Source organism: Microtus pennsylvanicus, chromosome X (assembly GCF_037038515.1).
Source record: "Microtus pennsylvanicus isolate mMicPen1 chromosome X, mMicPen1.hap1, whole genome shotgun sequence".
NCBI lineage: Eukaryota > Metazoa > Chordata > Mammalia > Rodentia > Cricetidae > Microtus > Microtus pennsylvanicus.
In genome coordinates, this window is record NC_134601.1 from 116,556,673 (window position 1) to 116,576,266 (window position 19,594).

Here is a 19,594-nt window from a genome sequence, read left to right on the forward strand (position 1 = left end):
TCCCCAGCACTGGGGAGGTAGAGGTGGGTGGATCTCTATGAGTTCAAGGCCAGCCTGGAAGTGAGTTCCCAAAAAGTGAGTTCCAGGACAGCCAGGACTGACACAGAGAAACAGACAAACAAATAAAACAAAACAAGAATACTATGAATACTAAGAATACATGAAGTCCACTGGGGCAATGAAAATACAGTGGTGGACAAGGAAACGGGTGTATTCAGCAGAAGATAGAGGAAGATTCTAGTAAATATGGTGGGGGTGGCTTACCTCTATAGAAGCTACCAACTCTCCTTGGGACAGGATCATTGTACAGATGCCGATTTTCTTTGGGAGCCGCGCCATCATCAGAGTGGGGGTCATGGTACACTCCACCCTGAGGGAGGAAACAAGGTTATAAAAGTTAAACCATGGCTTGATGATGGTGCTGCTTGGAGCAGTCTAACCAGTGTCTAATATTTTTTTATGATCATTTTAAAGGAAAACTTGGGCTTGTGGCATGGGGAAAACTACTTACTTTCTAAGTCAATTCAACTTATTTATGGGAAATTGGGTACAGATAAAGTTTCAAAGCTAGGCTGTCATGCTGCTGAGCAAATGGCCCTTCTAGAACATTCTAAGATGTAGCAACTCTAGAGTTCAGACCTCAGACTTCTGACGGGCGTGGAATGAAGTGGTGCCTTCTCTGGAGGACTCTTTAACAGAAGGTCTCGTCACAGTCATTTCTGGAGGGAGCTGTTCTCCAGGCTGCAAGGCAAATAGAAGGAGATTTCTAGAAACTTCCTACTCCTAGGGATGAAAACTCATCATGGTCATCATTTAATATAGTGAGGACCTTAACCAGCTAAAATAAAGATCATGGGGTGGCTTCAACATAACTCATCCCATAAAATAGTAAAGTACCTGATGAATGTAAAATAAGGCCAACAGATAGAAAGGGAGATTCTCATTAAAGTTAAGGCAAGTAAGGAATCCATTAGTTTGAAAATAGTTCAATTAATTATTTAAAACAACAAGAGAAATCACCTTTCTATCTAGACAGTTACAGCTCTAAGCAGCATTATGCTTAGAGATTCTATCAGTCACTCTAAAATTGCTTTTATAGATTTTAGACAGAGTTCTCTAAAAGGGAAGATGCAGAGGCAAATCTATTTTCCTAGGAGACTAACACAGTAGATGCAGACAAAAGGAAATGCTTTGTGAATGCAAAAAAGGAAAAGAATAATCCCCCGTAATGATTTTTATCTTAAGAGTCCCTAATTCCCACAGTCTACGGTGCTTCCTGCTCCTTCGTCGTCTCCAGGACATCAGCTCACCTGTTCAATGCATTTCTTAGGAAGGATCATGATGGTGCCTATCTCTAGAGATGCTCCCACTAGCTACAGCCCTCTCAAGTAGGTGAGTCACAACCCCAGCACAGCAGCAGGTCCTTAACAGTGCCCAAGGGGAAAGAAAATACAGCACATTTTCCACCCTGGGGTGGGAGGATTAAGGGACACAATTAGAAGGAGTTAGATGCATTTGGCATCTATATATTATGCACAAAAAGTATCTCAAGTCTAGATGATGTACATAAAAATATTTTAAGTTAAAAACTGAAATAAGATTGGTATTTCTCCCCCTTCCTTCCCACCACCATATTTAGAGAATTATGGAAAGAAATTCATTTGGTACAGCAGCCTTTCTTCTTTCTACTTTGCCACCTGTACTGTTGACAAAGGCCCAGAGAAAGATTTTTTTTTAAGGGAATGAGTTATTTACTTTTAAACTAAACTCAGTGAGGGTCCTCTTGCTTTTGAACGTGGCTATAATACTTTACATGAGAATGAGTGCCATGATTTACTCAGCACCCTTGTTACCTTTCAAGCCTTCTGGCCACCTTCTAGCCTTTAATTGTGGCCTTTCTTAAGGCTTGGCATAGCACCTCCTGAACGGGACTTAAGTAACAGCTGGAGCTATGCTAAGTCGTAGCAATTGCTTATAATTAGCTTATGACCACTATGTTCACAGAAATTCTTTTCGCTGAACTCTCGGCGAGCCAGTCATTTGTTCATTTTTCCAAGGGAGACCGCCTTTTGTTTTTCTCTTCTGTTTGACACTTGCCTTGACGCCAACACAATTAGCTTGTTTTTGACCTCCAGCTCCATTCTATGGGCAGTGGCCTGGTCCTAGAGATCTTTCTCGACACTCCAGGTACTCTTATCTCTACAGTGAGCTCTCAAGGCCTCTTTGTCCATTCCTTTAACTCCATTTAAAGCCTCTGCAAATATTTACCTCCTGCCCACCCTTAACCGGGTACCAGGCCAACCTGCCCACATTTTATACTTGGGGACCTGGAGACGGCCTCAGAATCCCAGCTCTACTTTGAGTTAGGGAAAGTTGGGCAGCTCACCCACCTACTGTGAGCCTCCTCTGAGAGGAAAAATGTTGGATTAAGGAGCTTATAAATCCCTGTTCCAACTCTGAACTGGAGCTCCTAGGAAAGAAACCGTGAAGGCTTCCTTCAGCACCGCGGTGGACAAGTCCTACTATGTCCACTTCTGCACAGCCCTTGAGATCCACTCTGCATTCATACTGGCACCCAACCTGAATGCTCTCTCCACCTCATGTGAAAATTGTTCAACTCTTACATGTTCATTCCAACATTGTGAAGCCAGTTGGGATCCATGCAGCACCAAGTCTTCTTGGAATATTTTCTCTCCTGTCAATCCTCTTTCCTGTTACTATCACTTTCTTCCCTAAACGGAAACCTCAACCTCCCTAGAAGTAGCTGCTCAGAATTCTCCCTCCCCCCGGGAGCCTCCAACAGGGCCCAGACTGGATGGACAGAATTGCTTCCATCTTTCTTTTGCTACAGGAGCACACTTCTGCATGGCTACTGTAATGACATTTTACAGTGTTAGAACAAATCATCTGTTGCCAAATGTCCCCTGTCATTTAATATACTTCAAAATGACAGGGGCACTTTAATCTCATCTTTCCAATCAGGGCTTCCTGTGGTGCTCCGCTCAGCTTCACTCCTCAGCCCTTTGACTGTCTACACAGGGCAGGTTGTTAGCTGCACTGAAGCCATTTTCGACTGTTCCTGCTCAGTGATTTCTCCCTGTTTCTATGCCTATTCATAGCCCGTGCTCTATTAATGTAGGCCTTTGTGATTTCATAATTTAGCAGGTCAAATGCTTGTCATGCAAACCCAATGACCTGAGTTAGAGACCTAGAACCCTCATAAAAATGGTCAGAGAGAAGCAACTGCACAAAGTCATCCTGTGGCTTTCACAGGCAGGTCATACATACATTTCTTGCCCTATGTCATATACATATACACAATAATGGAAAAATACATAATTTAAAAAAACAAGGAGCCAGAGAGATGGCTCAGCAATTAAGAGCATGAACTGCCCTTACAGAGGAACTGAGTTTGGATCCTAGGACCCATGACAAGCAGCTCACAACTTCCTCTAACTCCAGGTCCAAAGGTGTGTGACACCCCTGGCCTCTATAGGTACCTGCAATTATGTGCACATACCCAGACACAGACAGACACACACACATAATTTAAAAACTCTTTTAAAAATCCAAAAGCCTGGGCAATTATCATTTACCCTAGCCTGAAGTTTAATTTATCTAGCTTAAGATAAATTTAAAATTCAGTTAAGATACTTGGTATTAGTAAAAATGTTTAAACAAATGTGGTTTAGAAAGATTAGAGAAAAATCCCCCCCCCCAAAGTTGAACTAACTAAAAGCTAATCCATATTTCTAATTTCAATAAAAATGATCTGTCAGCAAAACAGGTCAGAAAGGAACATTAAAAAAATAGATTATTAAAACCAAATTTGAGATGTCTTGAGCACTCAACAACTGATTTAAACATTTAAATAATAACTATTATTTTTGAGACAGGGTTTCACTGTATAGCTCTGGCTAGCTTGGGACTCACTATGTAGACCAGGCTAGCCTCAAACTCACAAAGATCCACCTGCCTATGTCTCCAAGTCCCCCAGTGCTGGAATGTGCCGTTGTGTGTGCCACTACACACAACTAAATTATTATTTTTTTTAATAGAATGATGCAAAAATTGCTTTCATTCACTGTCCCAATGAAAGCAGGGCTACTGTAGTAGGAAAAACTGTATAACAACCTTATAAATATTTCTTGTAACACTTTCCCAAGATAAGCCACCAAAGAGATGAAAGAGGTACCTGGGGTGATAAGAGCTGCAAGCTGTTTGCTCTCGCCGCCATTCCTTGCCCTATGCTCAGGCTTCCTTCAAGGCCTTTAGCTCGTACTTTGTCCCGGGTCACGTACATGGAGTGCCTGTGGGGGCGCTGCTGAGAGGAGAAGGGGCTGGTGTAGCCTAGCCCGTAAGAAAATGACTCATGAGGCGCAGACAGTGAGTGCGAATGGCTGCTGTCCATGTGTTCAGGCAGCTTCAACTCTTCCATGGTTTTTGAGTGTCTGGTAGTAGTTCGGCGTGAGTCCAGAGTGCCCTCGTTTCGGTTATTTCTCGCGGAAGGGCTGAGCAAAGTTCTTGTGTCACTGTGCCTGGTGGGGGTTGGGCTGGTGGGAGAGTTCAAATCCAAGCAACTGGATGGGAAGTATCTACTGGTATTAGTCTCAGTGATTTGGGCTCTGGCTTCTGAAAGGTTGCTCACAGACTTGGAGTCACTCAATGCCCCATGGCTTTTGGCCTTTGTTCTGTAAGATGGACTCCTGGAGGACTGGGGAATGGTGTCGATATAGCTGTGCCGACTTTGCTTCTCACTAGGCTGCAGCGTCCCGGCTTTGCTCTGGGAGCTTTCCATGAACGAGTGCCTGTTCTGTTGAGATCTGCTGGTGGACTTGAGGTACTTAGTGCCCGGACCTTCTGAAGGCTTTGGGTCGATACTGAAGTCAAACTCTGTTTTGGACTTGGCTTCTTTTGGGCTGAGAAGGTGTGGTATGTTGTTGTTTGTGAGATCTTTGCTGGAAGACCCAGGCTGGGTGCTTGCTTGGTAGGTCTTGGTATGCATTGGGCTGAGAGTAGCTCCAGCAAGGTTTCCATTCAGGAAGCTTTCATTTGCGGGAAGGCCTTCATCAGCCCGCGGCAGACCCACACCCAGGTTCTGAATGTCCTTGCTGTTGGATCTGTGGTGAGTCTGTAAAGCAGCACCCTTGCTGGATTGGTTTCTATGTTCAAAACAAAAGAGGGAGATCATTTTCCTTCAGTGGGGGCAGACAGAGCATAATGTTGAGAGCAAATAAGCAAGCGAACAATAAATCAGAAGAGAACATTCTAAAAATGCCCAAAGGCTCAGGATTGTTGTGAAGGAAGGAAAGAAGTTAAGGGCTGGAGGATGGGAAGGAGAGCTGCTTTCTGGATCTGACATGGCTGTTGCCCTGTAATCTTCGCCCAGAGAGGGTGAAGAGAGATGGGAGTCACAGTCTTTGGTGGTGGAGCCGCTGGTGCATTGCTCCCACTCCAGCTAACAACCCCTTACCATGTTCATGAAGGCAGCCCCAATTAAATGCAGTAGGCGGGGCACATACACCTGACTCTCTGGCATGAAAGTCAGACAGGGACTTGGGAGGAGGAGATTTGTTGGAAGAAGTAAGAGGATGAGATGGTAATAGGAACATTTTGATCAAAAAATACTGTGTGTGTGAGAGAGATTGTACAAGAAGAATTTTTCTAAAGAGGCAAAAAATGACTACAATCACTAACCCTCTCAAATATGTCTCTATCAATAACAAGCAAGTTTCTCATACTAAGTCACTCAACAATAAAGCACTTCCTATGACGGTGTTTTGGCATCCTTAAATGTTTGTCTAACTTGCTGGCTGCCAACACAGTCACTGAGAAAGAGTCAGCTAAAATATGCTTTGGCTATGACTGTCTGGTACAGTACAGTTAATAAGAATATGACAGCGAGCAGACATCTGAAAAGTCTTTCATTCGCTTGAAGGGCAGAAGGTTACCGTGTTCCTTGAGCTTCATTTTGTTTGTAAAACCTGTAGGCTGTGTCAGATGCACACTCACAGTCCCTACACACACACACACACGCACACACACACACGCACATACGCTAGCATCTCATCTTCAGCCTGTAGAGTCCGTGAATGGGAATTTTAATGATTTAGAAGAAAAGATGACACTCTGAAAGAAATGAGAACTGACTAGTGAGGTTTGTTGGAAAACACGATGATCTGTGTTTATGTTTTAGAGAAGTGGCAATTACTTGGGGCTCTTGAGATGACTCCTTGTTCATTTCACAGAAATGCATCAGTAACTGTTGAGATATCTCTGTGTAAACTAAACACGGATCCTATACTGGAACACAGGGTCTTAAGTGCTAATTGCTTGGTAAAAGACACAATTTAGTCTCTTCTTCATTTCACACTTCATTATTCCAAAGTGACTGAGCCCTTCTTTAGGACTCGAAGCTTCATTTCCTACCTAGTGTAATATATACAAATAGTCACCCAGAGAGAACCCTTGTCCTCTGTTTGAAAGCCGAGATTGACATTCCACAAGGCAGCTTGTTCTATTATAGCTAATCAAAGGATGAGCTTGTGTTAGGAATGCTTTACACAATTCCAATTATTTTTACTGTGAATTCAGAAAATGTTACAAGTGTTGCTACTGGTGAAGATGGACTGATTTGGAAGAATTTTTTTTTTCCTATCAGACACTAATTGGAAGAAAGGTTCTTTTGGGCTGCTGCTATTTTATAGGAATAGCAACCCACAAAACTATGTCTTCTTATTTCCCCAGATTTAGAAAGGAATTACAAAGGAGAGTTAAGTTTTATTTTCTGTTAAATGATGTACAGAACCTATCTTCAGATCAATAAAGTGCAGTGTCATAAAAGATGTCCACAAGACTGATTACAGGCAGGGTCAAGGAATTTCTCTCTCTCTCTCTCTCTCTCTCTCTCTCTCTCTCTCTCTCTCTCACACACACACACACACACACACACACACACACACACACACACACACACACATGCACACACACGAACACAGTATGGGGGTAGAAAGAAGGAAATGGGGGGGTACTGAGATATATTACAAAAAGTGCCCTAAGCAAGCTCTGGGACAGAGAGGATCTAGTATTGGAATAAAGGATAAGTTCTTTTTGTAGCAGTCAAAAGGAAAGTCTTATTGGATGATGCATCTGTGCCATATCTAGATGAATAGTGGGCATTTCATTAATTGGCTAAGGAACAAATTGTGCCTTTTAATTTGAGTCTAGCCCTTAACAGCTGAGCCATCTCTCTAGTTGGGCTGTTCCTTCTCCTTCATATTGGTTACCTGTGTAAAGACATTTTGAAGGAGCCAGGCTCCAGACAGTGTGCTCTAAGACAGAGTGGAACTAGGGCTTATTATGGCTAACTCTGACAAGATAATAGCCCTACTTGTAGACAGACAACAGCCTTCTTCTGAGCTCCACCTACTTGGAGGTTATAATGGCTCAGCAGAATACTCCATCCAACAACAGCAACCAGTTAGTATGTTCCCTAAAGGCTTCAGGGTTTAAACTACCAGAGTTGCCTGATTACTTACATCCTGGTAACCAAAATATCTCAGTAAGTTTTTGAAACCTCAATTATGATAGATGTCTTATCCAGAGATAGGTTTGAGTAAGTGTGTTGACTATCTTCCACTTCTTTACTCAGTCCTAGCTTCAAGAGCATAGCACTGGAGATCAGGTCCCTCGGGTCCTAGCTGGCTATCTCCTTGCAGGGCTGAGCAGAGGAAGGAAGTATCACAGAAAAAGGGAGATGGGAGGCTGGGGATGGAGGCAGACATTCCTGTTTCTTCCTGGCCAGGCACCCTGACTCAGGTCCCGGTTCAGCCCTTCCACAGGGCTCCTTGTGCCAAACTCTAGCTCTCCCTGGAATCATAGTTTCTCCCTTTTCCTTCAGGAGAGGATATAGCAATGGCAGAAGTGTTTTAACTTCAAAACAGGACCAGGAAGGGATGAAGAATAGGAAAGAAATCTGTTAGAGCTGCTAGAACCCTTAGAATTACTACTACGCAAGTCTACATGTGACCTTACACACATTCACAACAATATAAGAGAAAGGAAGCTGTAAAGGGAAGGCAGAAATGGTTGTCAAAGATCCAGATCCATCATAAATAAACAGCTACCCTGCATGTTTCCATGTCAGGATTAATTGGAAGCCACTGAGTTTTAGATATATGGTCATTTCTATGTAGAAAGGGCACCATATTATCTTCACATTGGAGCTCTGTCAAAGCACAACAATAAAAAGCAGCTTTGAAAATTCCATAGATCTCATCGACACACAACTGCAAAGAATCTGTTTTAACCTGGCAGCCACTTAAAAAGATTTAATGTATAAATCACTCAGTCACTTGTTTGTTTTAGAGGCAGGGGCCGCGCGTTGTCTACATTAGCCACAAACTGCTCGAGGCTGGCCTTGGATTCACGATTCTCCTGCTTCCACTTGCAGAGGGCTGGAATTACATGTGTGCACTACTGTCTGGCTATAAATCACTCTCAAATGGTTGGCAGACTAGATAAATGAACAGACAGTTAATGTGTTTACTTAAAATAAGTTTAGAAGCAAAAATATCTGGGCATGGTGATACAAACCTATAACTCCAGCACTTAAGAGGCCGAAGGCTAGCTACAAGTTCAAGGCTAGGCTTGTACATGCCATAGGCAAACAAGCAAGCAGAGACAGAGGCACAACACTGTATTAATAGGGGCAGGTGTAAAACAGGACCATTGAGAGGATAAGCACAGTCAAAATGACATCACACCATGCACAAGGTGAGAGGAACCTTAGAAGAGTCTGAAGGTGACAAGCAGTGACTGAATAATGACTGAGTTCACTGCCTCCTAGAGAGAAAATGACTTGGGATATGGGGTGATGTAAAATATTATTTTAAAGTGTGTTACTTTTGTTTATGCTGTGGAATATTCGTTTAATGATGTAAATATGTGTTGCTTTTGTCTAAGTCTGTGAAGATGTGATACTTTGCCTGTCTAAAACACTTGATGGTCTAACAAAGAGCTGAATGGCCAATAGCTAGGCAGGAGAAAGGATAGGAGGGGCTGCCAGACAGAAAGAATAAATAGGAGGAGAAATCTCAGAACAAGGAGGTGCAAGAGAACAAGAAGAGGAGGATGTTAGGGGCCAGCCACCTAGCCACACAGCCAGCCATGGAGTAAAAAGAAAAGTATACAGATGTAAGAAAGATAAAAGCTCAGAGGGAAAATGTAGATGGAATAATTTAAGATAAGAAAAAAAAAGCTGGCTAGAAGCAAGACAAGCTAAGGCTGGGCACTTATAATTAAGAACAAGCCTCTGTGATTTATTTGGGAGCTGGGTGGCAAGCCCCTAAAAAAGCCAAAAGAGGTAAAATATCAAACAACAGGGTGACAGTACATCTCCAGGCGCAGGACAGAGGAGCATGTGAGAGACAACCAACAGACATAGTTTTATGAACACATCTAAAATGGTCTTAGAAGGCCTCTGTTGAGACACCAGCTAGAATTCATATCCCTGGCAAGCTAGGCTTCTGTGGAGTATGTATGGACCACAGACAAGAGTGTGAGAGAGGCATCAGATGATGTAAGATTACTAAAAGAGAAACCACTTAGGACTGTTCCTTTTGATATATTCAACATATCACCAAGACCCGAAAATGAACTCTCCTAGAAATTGTTATCTACTTATAATTGCTACTGTCAACTTAGTCTTTGCAAGATTAATATACAGGCTTCTGTAACATGGGGGTTTCTGTCCTGCCCAGTTCCCACAGCCGTTCAGCCCCAAAGAAATCACACAGAGAGTCTGCATTACTTATAAACTGATTGGCCCATTAGCTCAGGCTTCTTATTAGCTCTTGTAGCTTATATCAATCCATTGTTCTTATCTATGCTAGCCACATGGCTTGGTACCTTTCAAAGCAGGGACAGGACACATGTTGCTTCTTCAGTGGTCTGGGCTGGATTGGGGGAAATGGGCTTCCTCCCTCCTAGCATTCTCCTGTTCTCATCGCCCTGCCTCTACTTCCTGTCTGGTTGACTCACCTATACTTCCTGCCTAGCCAATCAGCGTTTATTTAAAACATGATTGACAGAATACAGACAATTCTCCTGCACCAGGCTTCCTTTCAGACTCCAGATTATACCACTGATGAATACAGTACCACTCACAATTTATCACTGGTCTACCAAACTTTACATCATTGGGATAATTTTCTTTGTACATGTAATTCAGAAAAGTCGTGTGTCAATTCAAGTAGAAGGCAGACTAAAAGCCACAAACCAAGCCAGGCATGATCCCAGAGAATAATGTTAATCAATCAAGTGCAGTGGAGCAACCCAACGCTGACAGTTACTTCGGGGTTTAGTATAGCAAAATCCTGAGGATAGGAACAGTAAACAGACCACCTAAGAACAGCTGAAAGCTGTGCTAGAACAAGCCACTGTCCCGACGTGTAAAGAGCTCTACAACAGTTCCACTTGCACAGCTTAGGAGAGCAAACTCAGGACCAACGCTTCTCCTAACTGATGGACTCCTCCCAGGCCTCAAAGTGCTGGGTTTTGATCTTTCAAAATTCCACTCTATTAAGAATAATTTTCCATATACAGTAGGAAAATTTCGATGTGTGTGTGGGGGGCTAATATTCAAGTTTTAAAAGCTTCATTAGATTTGATTTCTTCTGGATCAAAGACCTCAACATAAAGCCAGCCACACTGAACCTTATATAGAAGAGAAAATGGAAAGTACATTTGAACACATTGGCAGAGGAGACCACTTCCTAAATATAACCCCAGCAGCACTGACACTGAGAGAAACAATTAATAAATGGGACCTCCTGAAACTGAAAAGTTTCTGTAAAGCAAAGGACATGGTCAACAACACAAAATGGCAGCCTACAAAATGGGAAAAGATCTTCACTAACCTCACATCAGAGGGCTGATCTCCAAAATATACAAGAAATTGGTTATCAAAAGAACAAATTAAAAAAATTAAAAATTAAAAAAAATGGAGTACAGACCTAAACAGAGAACTCTCAACAGAGGAATCTAAAATGGCTGAAAGACACTTAAGCAAATATTCAACATCCTTAGTCATCAGAGAAATGCAAATTAAAACAACTCTGAGACTCCATTTGACACCTGTAAGAATGGCCAAGATCAAAAACACTGATGACAACTTATGCTGGAGAGGTTGTGGGGAAAAGGGAACACTTCTGCATTGCTGGTGGGAATGCAAGCTGGTACAGCCACTTTGGATGTCAGTGTGGTGATTTCTCAGAAAATTAAGAAACAGCCTTCCTCAAGACCCAGAAATACCACTTTTGGTATATATCCAAAGGATGCTCAATCATGCCACAAAGACATGTGCTCAACTATGTTCATAGCAACTTTGTTTGTCATAGCCAGAACCTGGAAAAAAACCTACATGCCTTCGACCAAATAATGGATAAGGAAAATGTGGTACATTTACACAATGGAGTACTACACCAAAGAAAAAAATAATAACATCTTGAAATTTGCAGGCAAATGGATGGAGCTAGAAAACATCATTTTGAGTGAGGTAACCCAGACCGAGAAAGTCAATTATCACATGTACTCACTCATAAGTGGCCTTTAGACATACAGCAAAGAAAACCAGCCTACAAATCACAATCCCACAGAACCTAGACAACAATGAGGACCCTAAGAGAGACTTACATGGATCTAATCTACATGGGAAGTAGAAAAAGACAAGATCTCCTGAGTAAATTAGGAGCATGGGGACTTTGGGAGAGGGTTGAAGGGGAGGGGAGAGGCAGGGAGGGGAGCAGAGAAAAATGTAGAGCTCAATAAAAATCAATGGAAAAAAAAGAGAAATAAATTACTTCTACATCCCATACATAAAAATTCTCAGATGCTCTACATCCCATACATAAAAATTCTCAGATGTCAAAATTGAGTTCTAGAGAACGAAGGAAGTCAGGGGAGGCTGCGCAGAACACCATTTTCCTAGAAATGCTGCTACAGTATTGGAGAGTGTCAGGACAGGAAAGATGATCTGACTGATGCAATAGAAGGGAGGGAGGGAGGGAGGGAGGGAGGGAGGGAGGGAGGGAGAAGAAACAAGTTTTCAGACAGATATGGCGACAAGCCTGCAATCCTGGCACTCAGGAGGGAGGGGCAGGAGAACTCAGGAAGCCTGAAGCCTGTTTGACTCCCTAATGGTTTCTCAGAGCTAGGATTACAGGAATGCCTAGGCAAGAAACAAATATTTTAATGCTCGAAAAGTGTTTTTAAAATGTACTACTTTTAATTATTGGCTTCACTGTTTTCATATGCTTATTTTTATTACAAAAACACCCCTCATTTCTCAATGATTGAAAGGCAAGAACAATAAAATCACAAAACCCTTCTTAAAGCGGCTTCTTATTTTAGTTCAGTTTCAGTGACCCACACATATTCAGTGTCTTCTTTACCTTTCAGGAACCCCCTTCTGTCATTTACACAACATCAGCTAGGTCTTAATGCTGTCTGAGATGCTGGAAACCTCCTGAGTTTCTAATTCAATGCTACCTTTCCAAGGGATCGCATAGGTTCTCATCATACACTTGTTAAATACAAGAAAGTCTTTAAGAGTCCCACACAACTCTTTAATTATAGTTCTGAATCATGTAATAAGCATGCAGAAGATATTTTTGAATAAAGGGGGCTTTCCTTCTTTTCTCTAATTGCATAATTTTAGCAGCCACCTCTTCCACCTACTTCTAAGACCACGACTGCATTTGTATTTCCTTAGAAGGGAATATTTACCTATTAGACAGTGTGCTGCTTTCCACGTGGTAAGGTTTCCTTTTCGTTGACCTTGAAGGAGACCGATCCAAAAGTCTCTGGGTTTGAAATGTAGGGTGATTCAAACACTGCTCTGTCAAATATCTGTCAGCTGGGTCCAACTTCAGTAAATTCTTGGGAAATAAAAGTTGAGGAATGGAAAGAACAAAGTTGAATTTAAACTCTACCAATTACCTTATCCTTTCTTCCTAGAAAAGAAATATGTGGTCACTGCAAAATACCTAGCAACAATAGCTCAAGGAATGAAAAAAAAAATTGCCCACAACCTCACAATTATAGTCCTCTTGGTAGAAATCTTTCTAGCCGTGCTTATGAGTACCACATATAATCTTTCTGCTATAATACCTGGCTCGTGATATGCACTTGTTTTTATATCCCATTCTTTTCACTTACTTATAAAAACATATTTTTTGCAGTATAACTTAAACATTTAAAAACCTTTATAATAAGCCTATATTTGCATTCTTCATCTTTCTACTGTCTTTAAGATACCCAGTTATTCCCTCTGGAGACAGAGCACTAGTTCCCCGTGCATTATACATAGGTATAATCTGCACATGCTTTCCTCTGACTCTTTGCATTTTACCCCCATAGTTGTAAGCACACAACTGTATGTATTTAGTTTCCCTTCCACTTAGCATGCAATGCTGAGATCATTCCATAAAGTACAGAGCTTTAACTCTCTGTGTATACTTCATACTTTGGTTTTAGAATTCCCAGATGACTAATAGGTCACATTGTTTCCAACAGTTTCCTTTTTCTGAAGCACGTGGCCACACACCGTCTCACAATATGCTTTTTGGGAAAGGTGGGGAATGAATCGAAGGCTTTGTGCATACTGAGCAAGTCACAAGAATCAAGCTACATCCTCAACCTTACAACGAGGTGTATCTGGGCAATTGCAGGCTGAGCCCCAAGCCTCTGTCTCCTCCCATCTTAATAAGGCTTTAAATGATTGTGCAGAAGCTTGTGGTATGAGTCTATCATGATTTACTCAGCAAGCATCCTACTACTAGATACTTGAATGATAGCCACCTTTCACTATCATGATTAGTGCTATGACAAAACACTTGAAATCGAATGGATCCTTTCTTAAAGGTGGCACTGGTAGGTATTGGTTCTTCATGCTGCCAAATTACCAATTAGGAAGGTTGTTTTAAATTATAATCCTCTCAGGAAGTGTTGGAGTCTACCGGTTTCTGGGGACCCTCACCAACAATAGGCATTCTCACTCTTCTTGGGGGTTGCAAATCAGATATTATAAAAGCTTCTGTATCATAGCTGTTTGTTTAAAGTTATTATTGCTGTGTATGTGTGTGTGCGCGCAGCATGCATGCGCCACGTGTGTGCAGTTGCCCTCAGAGGCTGGAAAAGGGCATTACATGTGGCTATGAGTCATCCAAATAGGTGCTAGGAACCAAACATGGGTGCACTGCAGGAGCAGCAAGTGGCTTTAACCACTGAGCCACGGCTCCAGTCCCTCTTACAGATGTTTTACCTCGTATCTTTGCTGTTAGCAAGGCTGCTGACCAGTCACTGACACAGTCTCCTCACGTATTTTTCTGTTTCTGCAGGCATCCCTACTTAGTTTTAAGTGTTCTTTGTTCATTAAGGTACTAGCCCTCTGGTTATGTGGAATGCACTAACTGAAGTATTTTCACCAAAATTGCTCATTTTAGCTGGACAGAATTTTTAGTTGATTGATAAAATGATCAAATTATCATAAAAAAATAACCAACATACCCTAACACAGGGCAATAAAGTGCCGGCATTCATTCTTCTAGGTATTTGTTATCTCAGGAAAAGGAAGAAGGGTAAAATTCCAACATTCACAAATGTACTTCTAGCTCAGTTTGGTCTGATCCATAATTAATATATATATTTAACTAGTGAGAGCAAATTTGCTCCCAATATGCCAGACTTCAGTTTTAACATTGCACCACATACATTTCAATTCTGGTCCTACCAGATACTGACATATTCATTTTGATACAAAGATTCTAATTATTGAAACTCAACCACTAATTACATGCAAGTGGCAAACTTGTCTCAATTCTGTTTTTCTCCCTTATTATAGAACACAAACTATGATAGTTTAAACTCGTATTTCTAACAGCTACCATTAAAATGGTTTCAAATATAAGATCTCATTAAAAAGAAAAATCAGCCCCCAAGAAGTCTTTCTAAATTAAAAACACCTATGACCTTTCAGAAGAGTTGGCGCTATTTTAACTTATTTGATATCCTGTAGAAGTTACTGTACAGACAAAACTATTTTCATATGCTACGAATACAATTACTTTAAAGCATGAAGACCTTATAAGCATAGTATGAAATTTACTTAGCTAACAGTTTAAAAAAATGATCATGTATTGGGGGAGGCATCATCATTTTTTAAAACTAAAGCAAATATAATTATTGTAGTTATTTTTAAAACTATTAAGGGTATGGGTGTGCATTAATTCTAGTGATTGTATCTTTACTAAAATAGCAGCTCTAAAGAGGTACAAGATGAGATAAACATTTTAATTATTAGATGTGGACACAATTAGCATACATTTAGGGAGCAGCAAAGAGACTGACTGAAAGGACAATGGAGGCTTTTCACTTTTAAAATCTTCAAAAATAGGTAAAAGCAATGGTGATATGTGTGTGTATATATAATTTAATAATAATTAGGCAATATTAATCGGTGACAGAAATCAAAATGATGGCTTCTGAAGGAGGCAGAATGGGCTAAGACCTAGGAAAGATCCAAAGGAGGTTTCTTGGATATTGACTAAGTTTTGAATGTCTTAATACAGGTAAGGTAACAAAAATATGCTTATGTTTATAAAATCTCAGAGATGTAGACATAATTTGAATACATTCAAATGTGCAGTTCATGTGTCTGTGCATGTGTATGCGCCTGTGTATGTGTGTTTTGCATGAATATATGTCTGCACACTTATTCATACAGTGCTTACCCTGGTCAGAAGGGGGCCTCTGATCCCTCAGAACTGAAGTTAAAAGTGGTTGTGAGCTACCATGTGAATGCTGGAAACCGAACCTGGGTCCTCAGGAAGAGTAGTCAGTGAACTGAGCCATCTCTTCAGGCCCCTGAATTTGTATTTCAATAAAAGTACTTGCTTACTTTTAGAAAGCAGTAACCAAAACATATTAAATGATAGGAATTAGAATGTTTGCTTTCCAAGCCCTTTCATCCCTCCAAACCCTTCTCCTTCTCCACTCCTCTTCAAATTCATGGCCTCTTTTTCTCACTAATCATCATTACAGTTTTAACTAAAGAAAAAAAGAGACAAAAGATTGTATTTAATTCAATCTTTTTCTATTCTGTTCTATTTATATTTTAAAAGTTACTGAGTAAGGCCCAAATTAACAAGTATTGGCTACATGAAAGAAAGTATTGGCAAAATCCAACTGATTTACCTAATAATTTGTCTAATTAAATTGAATGAGTGTTGAGGGTTCACTAGAAAAATATAGCAGTTCTCAATCTGTGTTAATAACATCAGTGTTTTATTAGAGTTTCAGAGAACACGATACTTGGTATTTAATTAAATTTGGAAAATGTTAAGACAGAAATGCTTTACTGTGAGATTTCTGACTCCTCCATGGGTTAAGGAACGCTATGTATCTCTAGAAACATTATGTGGTATACGGCCTCTCCCCAACGCCAGAGAGCCCCTTCTCCACATCTGCCCCACACCCACTCACACTGTTCCTTGGGACAGAGGTGAGCATACCCTAAAACACAGCCAAGTTCTAAGAACACAGCTCAGTGACTTGCTGAGCTTGAAGTTCCTGCACACAGTGGAGCCTCCACATTTTGACAGCTGAACAGACGGGCATAAAACAAAACGGACTCATAATCAAGCAGTGACGCTCTATTCTGAAACAATCAATGTTTGCCTGTACATTTACTGCCTGAAACAAAAACTTGAAAAATAGCTTTCACTTAAGAGACCACTGTTGGCCGAGGTGGAAAAATCTTTGCTTGCTCATTTTTTGGGACAGAGTCTTTGTAACTCAAGCTAGCCTCAAACTTAGAGAGAGGTCTTCCTGTCTCAGCCTCCCAAATTCTGAGACTACAAGCATGTGCTACTATGCCCAGTAAGAAAATCTTTAATAAATAACTTTGGGGCTGGAGAGGTGGCTCAGTGGTTAAGAGCACTGGCTCCTCTTCCAGAGGTTTGATTCCCAGCAACCACATGGCAACTCCCAACAGCCTGTAACTCCAGGCCCAGGAGAGCTGCTGCCTCCTTTGGACCTCTGCAGACACTGCATGACATGCAGACAAAACACATACACACATAATAAAATAAAATAAAATAAATCTTAAAAATTTGAGGATGCTTTCAGTAGTCTGAAGTAGGACGTCTTTTGACAGGAGGAACGTTCAGGTCATGATGGTAGTAGTGATCCTGATATATCTAAAGAAAACCAGGAAGAGCAATCTACCTAGGTGAGAAGAGGCCCAGTCAGAGGGGGGAAAAAAACAATAACCAGAATTAGAATCACTGATTAAATCTGCATAAACCATGAGTAGCCTTCAATGTTCTGTACAAATAATTGTAAAATCTTTTGTCTTACAAAATTCACTTTAAGAGTTGTTTTAAAATGTAAGCGTGAGTAGCTCTTGAGGGCCAAGAGATTTTCATTATTCTGCCCATTTTAGGAAAGTAATTTAGGGATTACATGCTCCTCTCTGGATGGACTGAGACAACACCAGATTCCTGTTGCAATTATAAACAAATTACATGCCTTTTAACATGACATACTCCCCATTAATCATCTACTAACAAAACATTTAATTCATAAAAGCAGGCTATGGTCCCAAGTAGGCACAGGACCAAAGGACTTCTTTTTATAGAAAAATTGACTTTTCTTACCTTCATGAGGTCAAGTAAAACACTATTTAAGATTCCAAGGTACCTTCTCTCTAATGACTGAGGATGGTTAACAGCCGGAAACTGTAAGGACAACAAAGCATGGATGTTAGCATTTGGGGAAGGGTATGTGTACAGACAATTTTGGGGGTTACACAAGGCAGCAGTTGGATGGAAATCATTACCCTAGTGTCAATCCAAGTCAAATTACTATTTGTTATATTACTTTTCGTGTCTATATATTTTAGATATGCATTAATAGGGCCAAATATTAAATATTGGGAAAACTTACAGGTGATATCTAAAGCTAGATAGATGATATTGAAGCTCGCAAAGAGAATAAAAGTCCTGGCTGTATATTTAATAGAATTCTGTCTGCTTATACAGCTTGCTTCTAAAACAATTTATAGACAAACTGTCTGTTGAAACAGACAGTTCTCAATACTGACAGACTGGAGAACTAACAGAAGGGCCATGATATGATATCATATAAAGATGTCTTGGTTTTTCCACAAGAATATGTAATTTACTCCTGAAAATGGAGACACAAGAAAGGAAAAAAGGCAGCAAGAGGCCAGAACCTGAAAAGCTCATTTTGAAATTGTAAATTTAGGCACATGTCCTATTATTGTTTTTAATATACTCTTCTAATGATCTATTTTAAAAATCTTACTTTAAAGTTCTAAAGGGGTAAACATAGACACTTAGATCAATGAATTAATTTCTAAATAAAGTGAGAGATGTTGAAACTTATTTTGATGTTGTACCCTTTCTTTACACTCGGCAATATCTTGAGTGGTATTGAAGCATTGAGTAAGACACCGGTAGAACCCAAGCTTCCAAATGTTGAGAAATAGTTCGCTTGTAATACATAATTCCTTGATACCAACATAGGAACATTTCAAGGTGCAGAAATCCTTAAACAAGCTGAATGAAAGGTAACATCAAACAAAATATTAAGAAATATTTATGCTACCATCTCAACACTACATTCTTTAGGGTAAGAGATACACTTGAGAAATTTGTTGTCTGGTTGGAAAGGAATTAACTATGCATCTGTAAATGAGAAGCTAAAGGCGGTCATGGGGGCATACACCTGTAGTCTCAGCACTCAAGAGAATGGCTGTGGCAGGAAGAGCTTGGGCTTGAGGCCAGCCTGGGATACATAGTGAGAACCTGCAGCTGTAGAAGAACCCGTGGACATGTTGAACTCAACTTTGAAAGAAAGACAGGGAAGTAATGCTGTGCAAAGCATTTTAAGTATTATTTAAACTTACATTTTAGAGAAGAGGAAAATGATGGTCAGAAAGTTCAAATAACTGGCTTGAGGAAAGCTACATAATTAATGAACAGAAGTACTATCTGCATCTAAGCCTGTGATCCACGCCCCCTCCTAACACAAAGTACCTCTCCCAAGTTCCTTTTGGTGCTACTGCAGCATTAACTATCAGACTAAAGGGAGGGGCACCTGTCACACCACGATAGAAGACTCTCCACTAGTAAAATTTAATCAAGACTTTTCTTCTAAGGTCTATATTATTAGATCACATACCCTTCTTTTCTCTCCTTGGGAATGACATTTCATTGATAAGAAAATTAATTCTGAAAGCTAAAAGGTCTTAGAAGGATCACAACAAAGAAAAGTGACCAGGACAGGGAGTTTTCTGTGAGATCATGTCTCCTAGAAATGTCAGAAGCTACATGCATAAAATCTCACCAACGTGGCTGACTAAACATGAGTTGAACAAGGAGGACACTGATAGACATGCTAATGTGGACAAGGAAAGCTCACATGGCTTCAACCCTGTACAAGGAACTAGAGGCAACTAAGGTATGTTGCGAGCAGGTGTACCATACCAAACTTTGATCAGTCCTGAAAA

The 19,594-nt window shown here is 40.6% G+C and overlaps 1 protein-coding gene across 2 annotated transcripts in view; it reads right to left on the reverse strand.

Moving 5' to 3' along the window:
* Cdkl5 (cyclin dependent kinase like 5) overlaps positions 1-19,594 on the reverse strand; it is a 193,629-nt gene that overhangs the window by 21,093 nt on the left and 152,942 nt on the right. For both annotated transcript variants that reach the window (XM_075958718.1, XM_075958717.1), the window contains exons 10-14: positions 17,718-17,798; positions 12,787-12,938; positions 4,196-5,162; positions 640-741; positions 265-370 (exon numbers count right to left, since the gene is read on the reverse strand). In XM_075958718.1, coding sequence (XP_075814833.1) covers positions 265-370; positions 640-741; positions 4,196-5,162; positions 12,787-12,938; positions 17,718-17,798 — 1,408 coding nt within the window. The remainder of the gene's footprint in view (positions 1-264; positions 371-639; positions 742-4,195; positions 5,163-12,786; positions 12,939-17,717; positions 17,799-19,594) is intronic.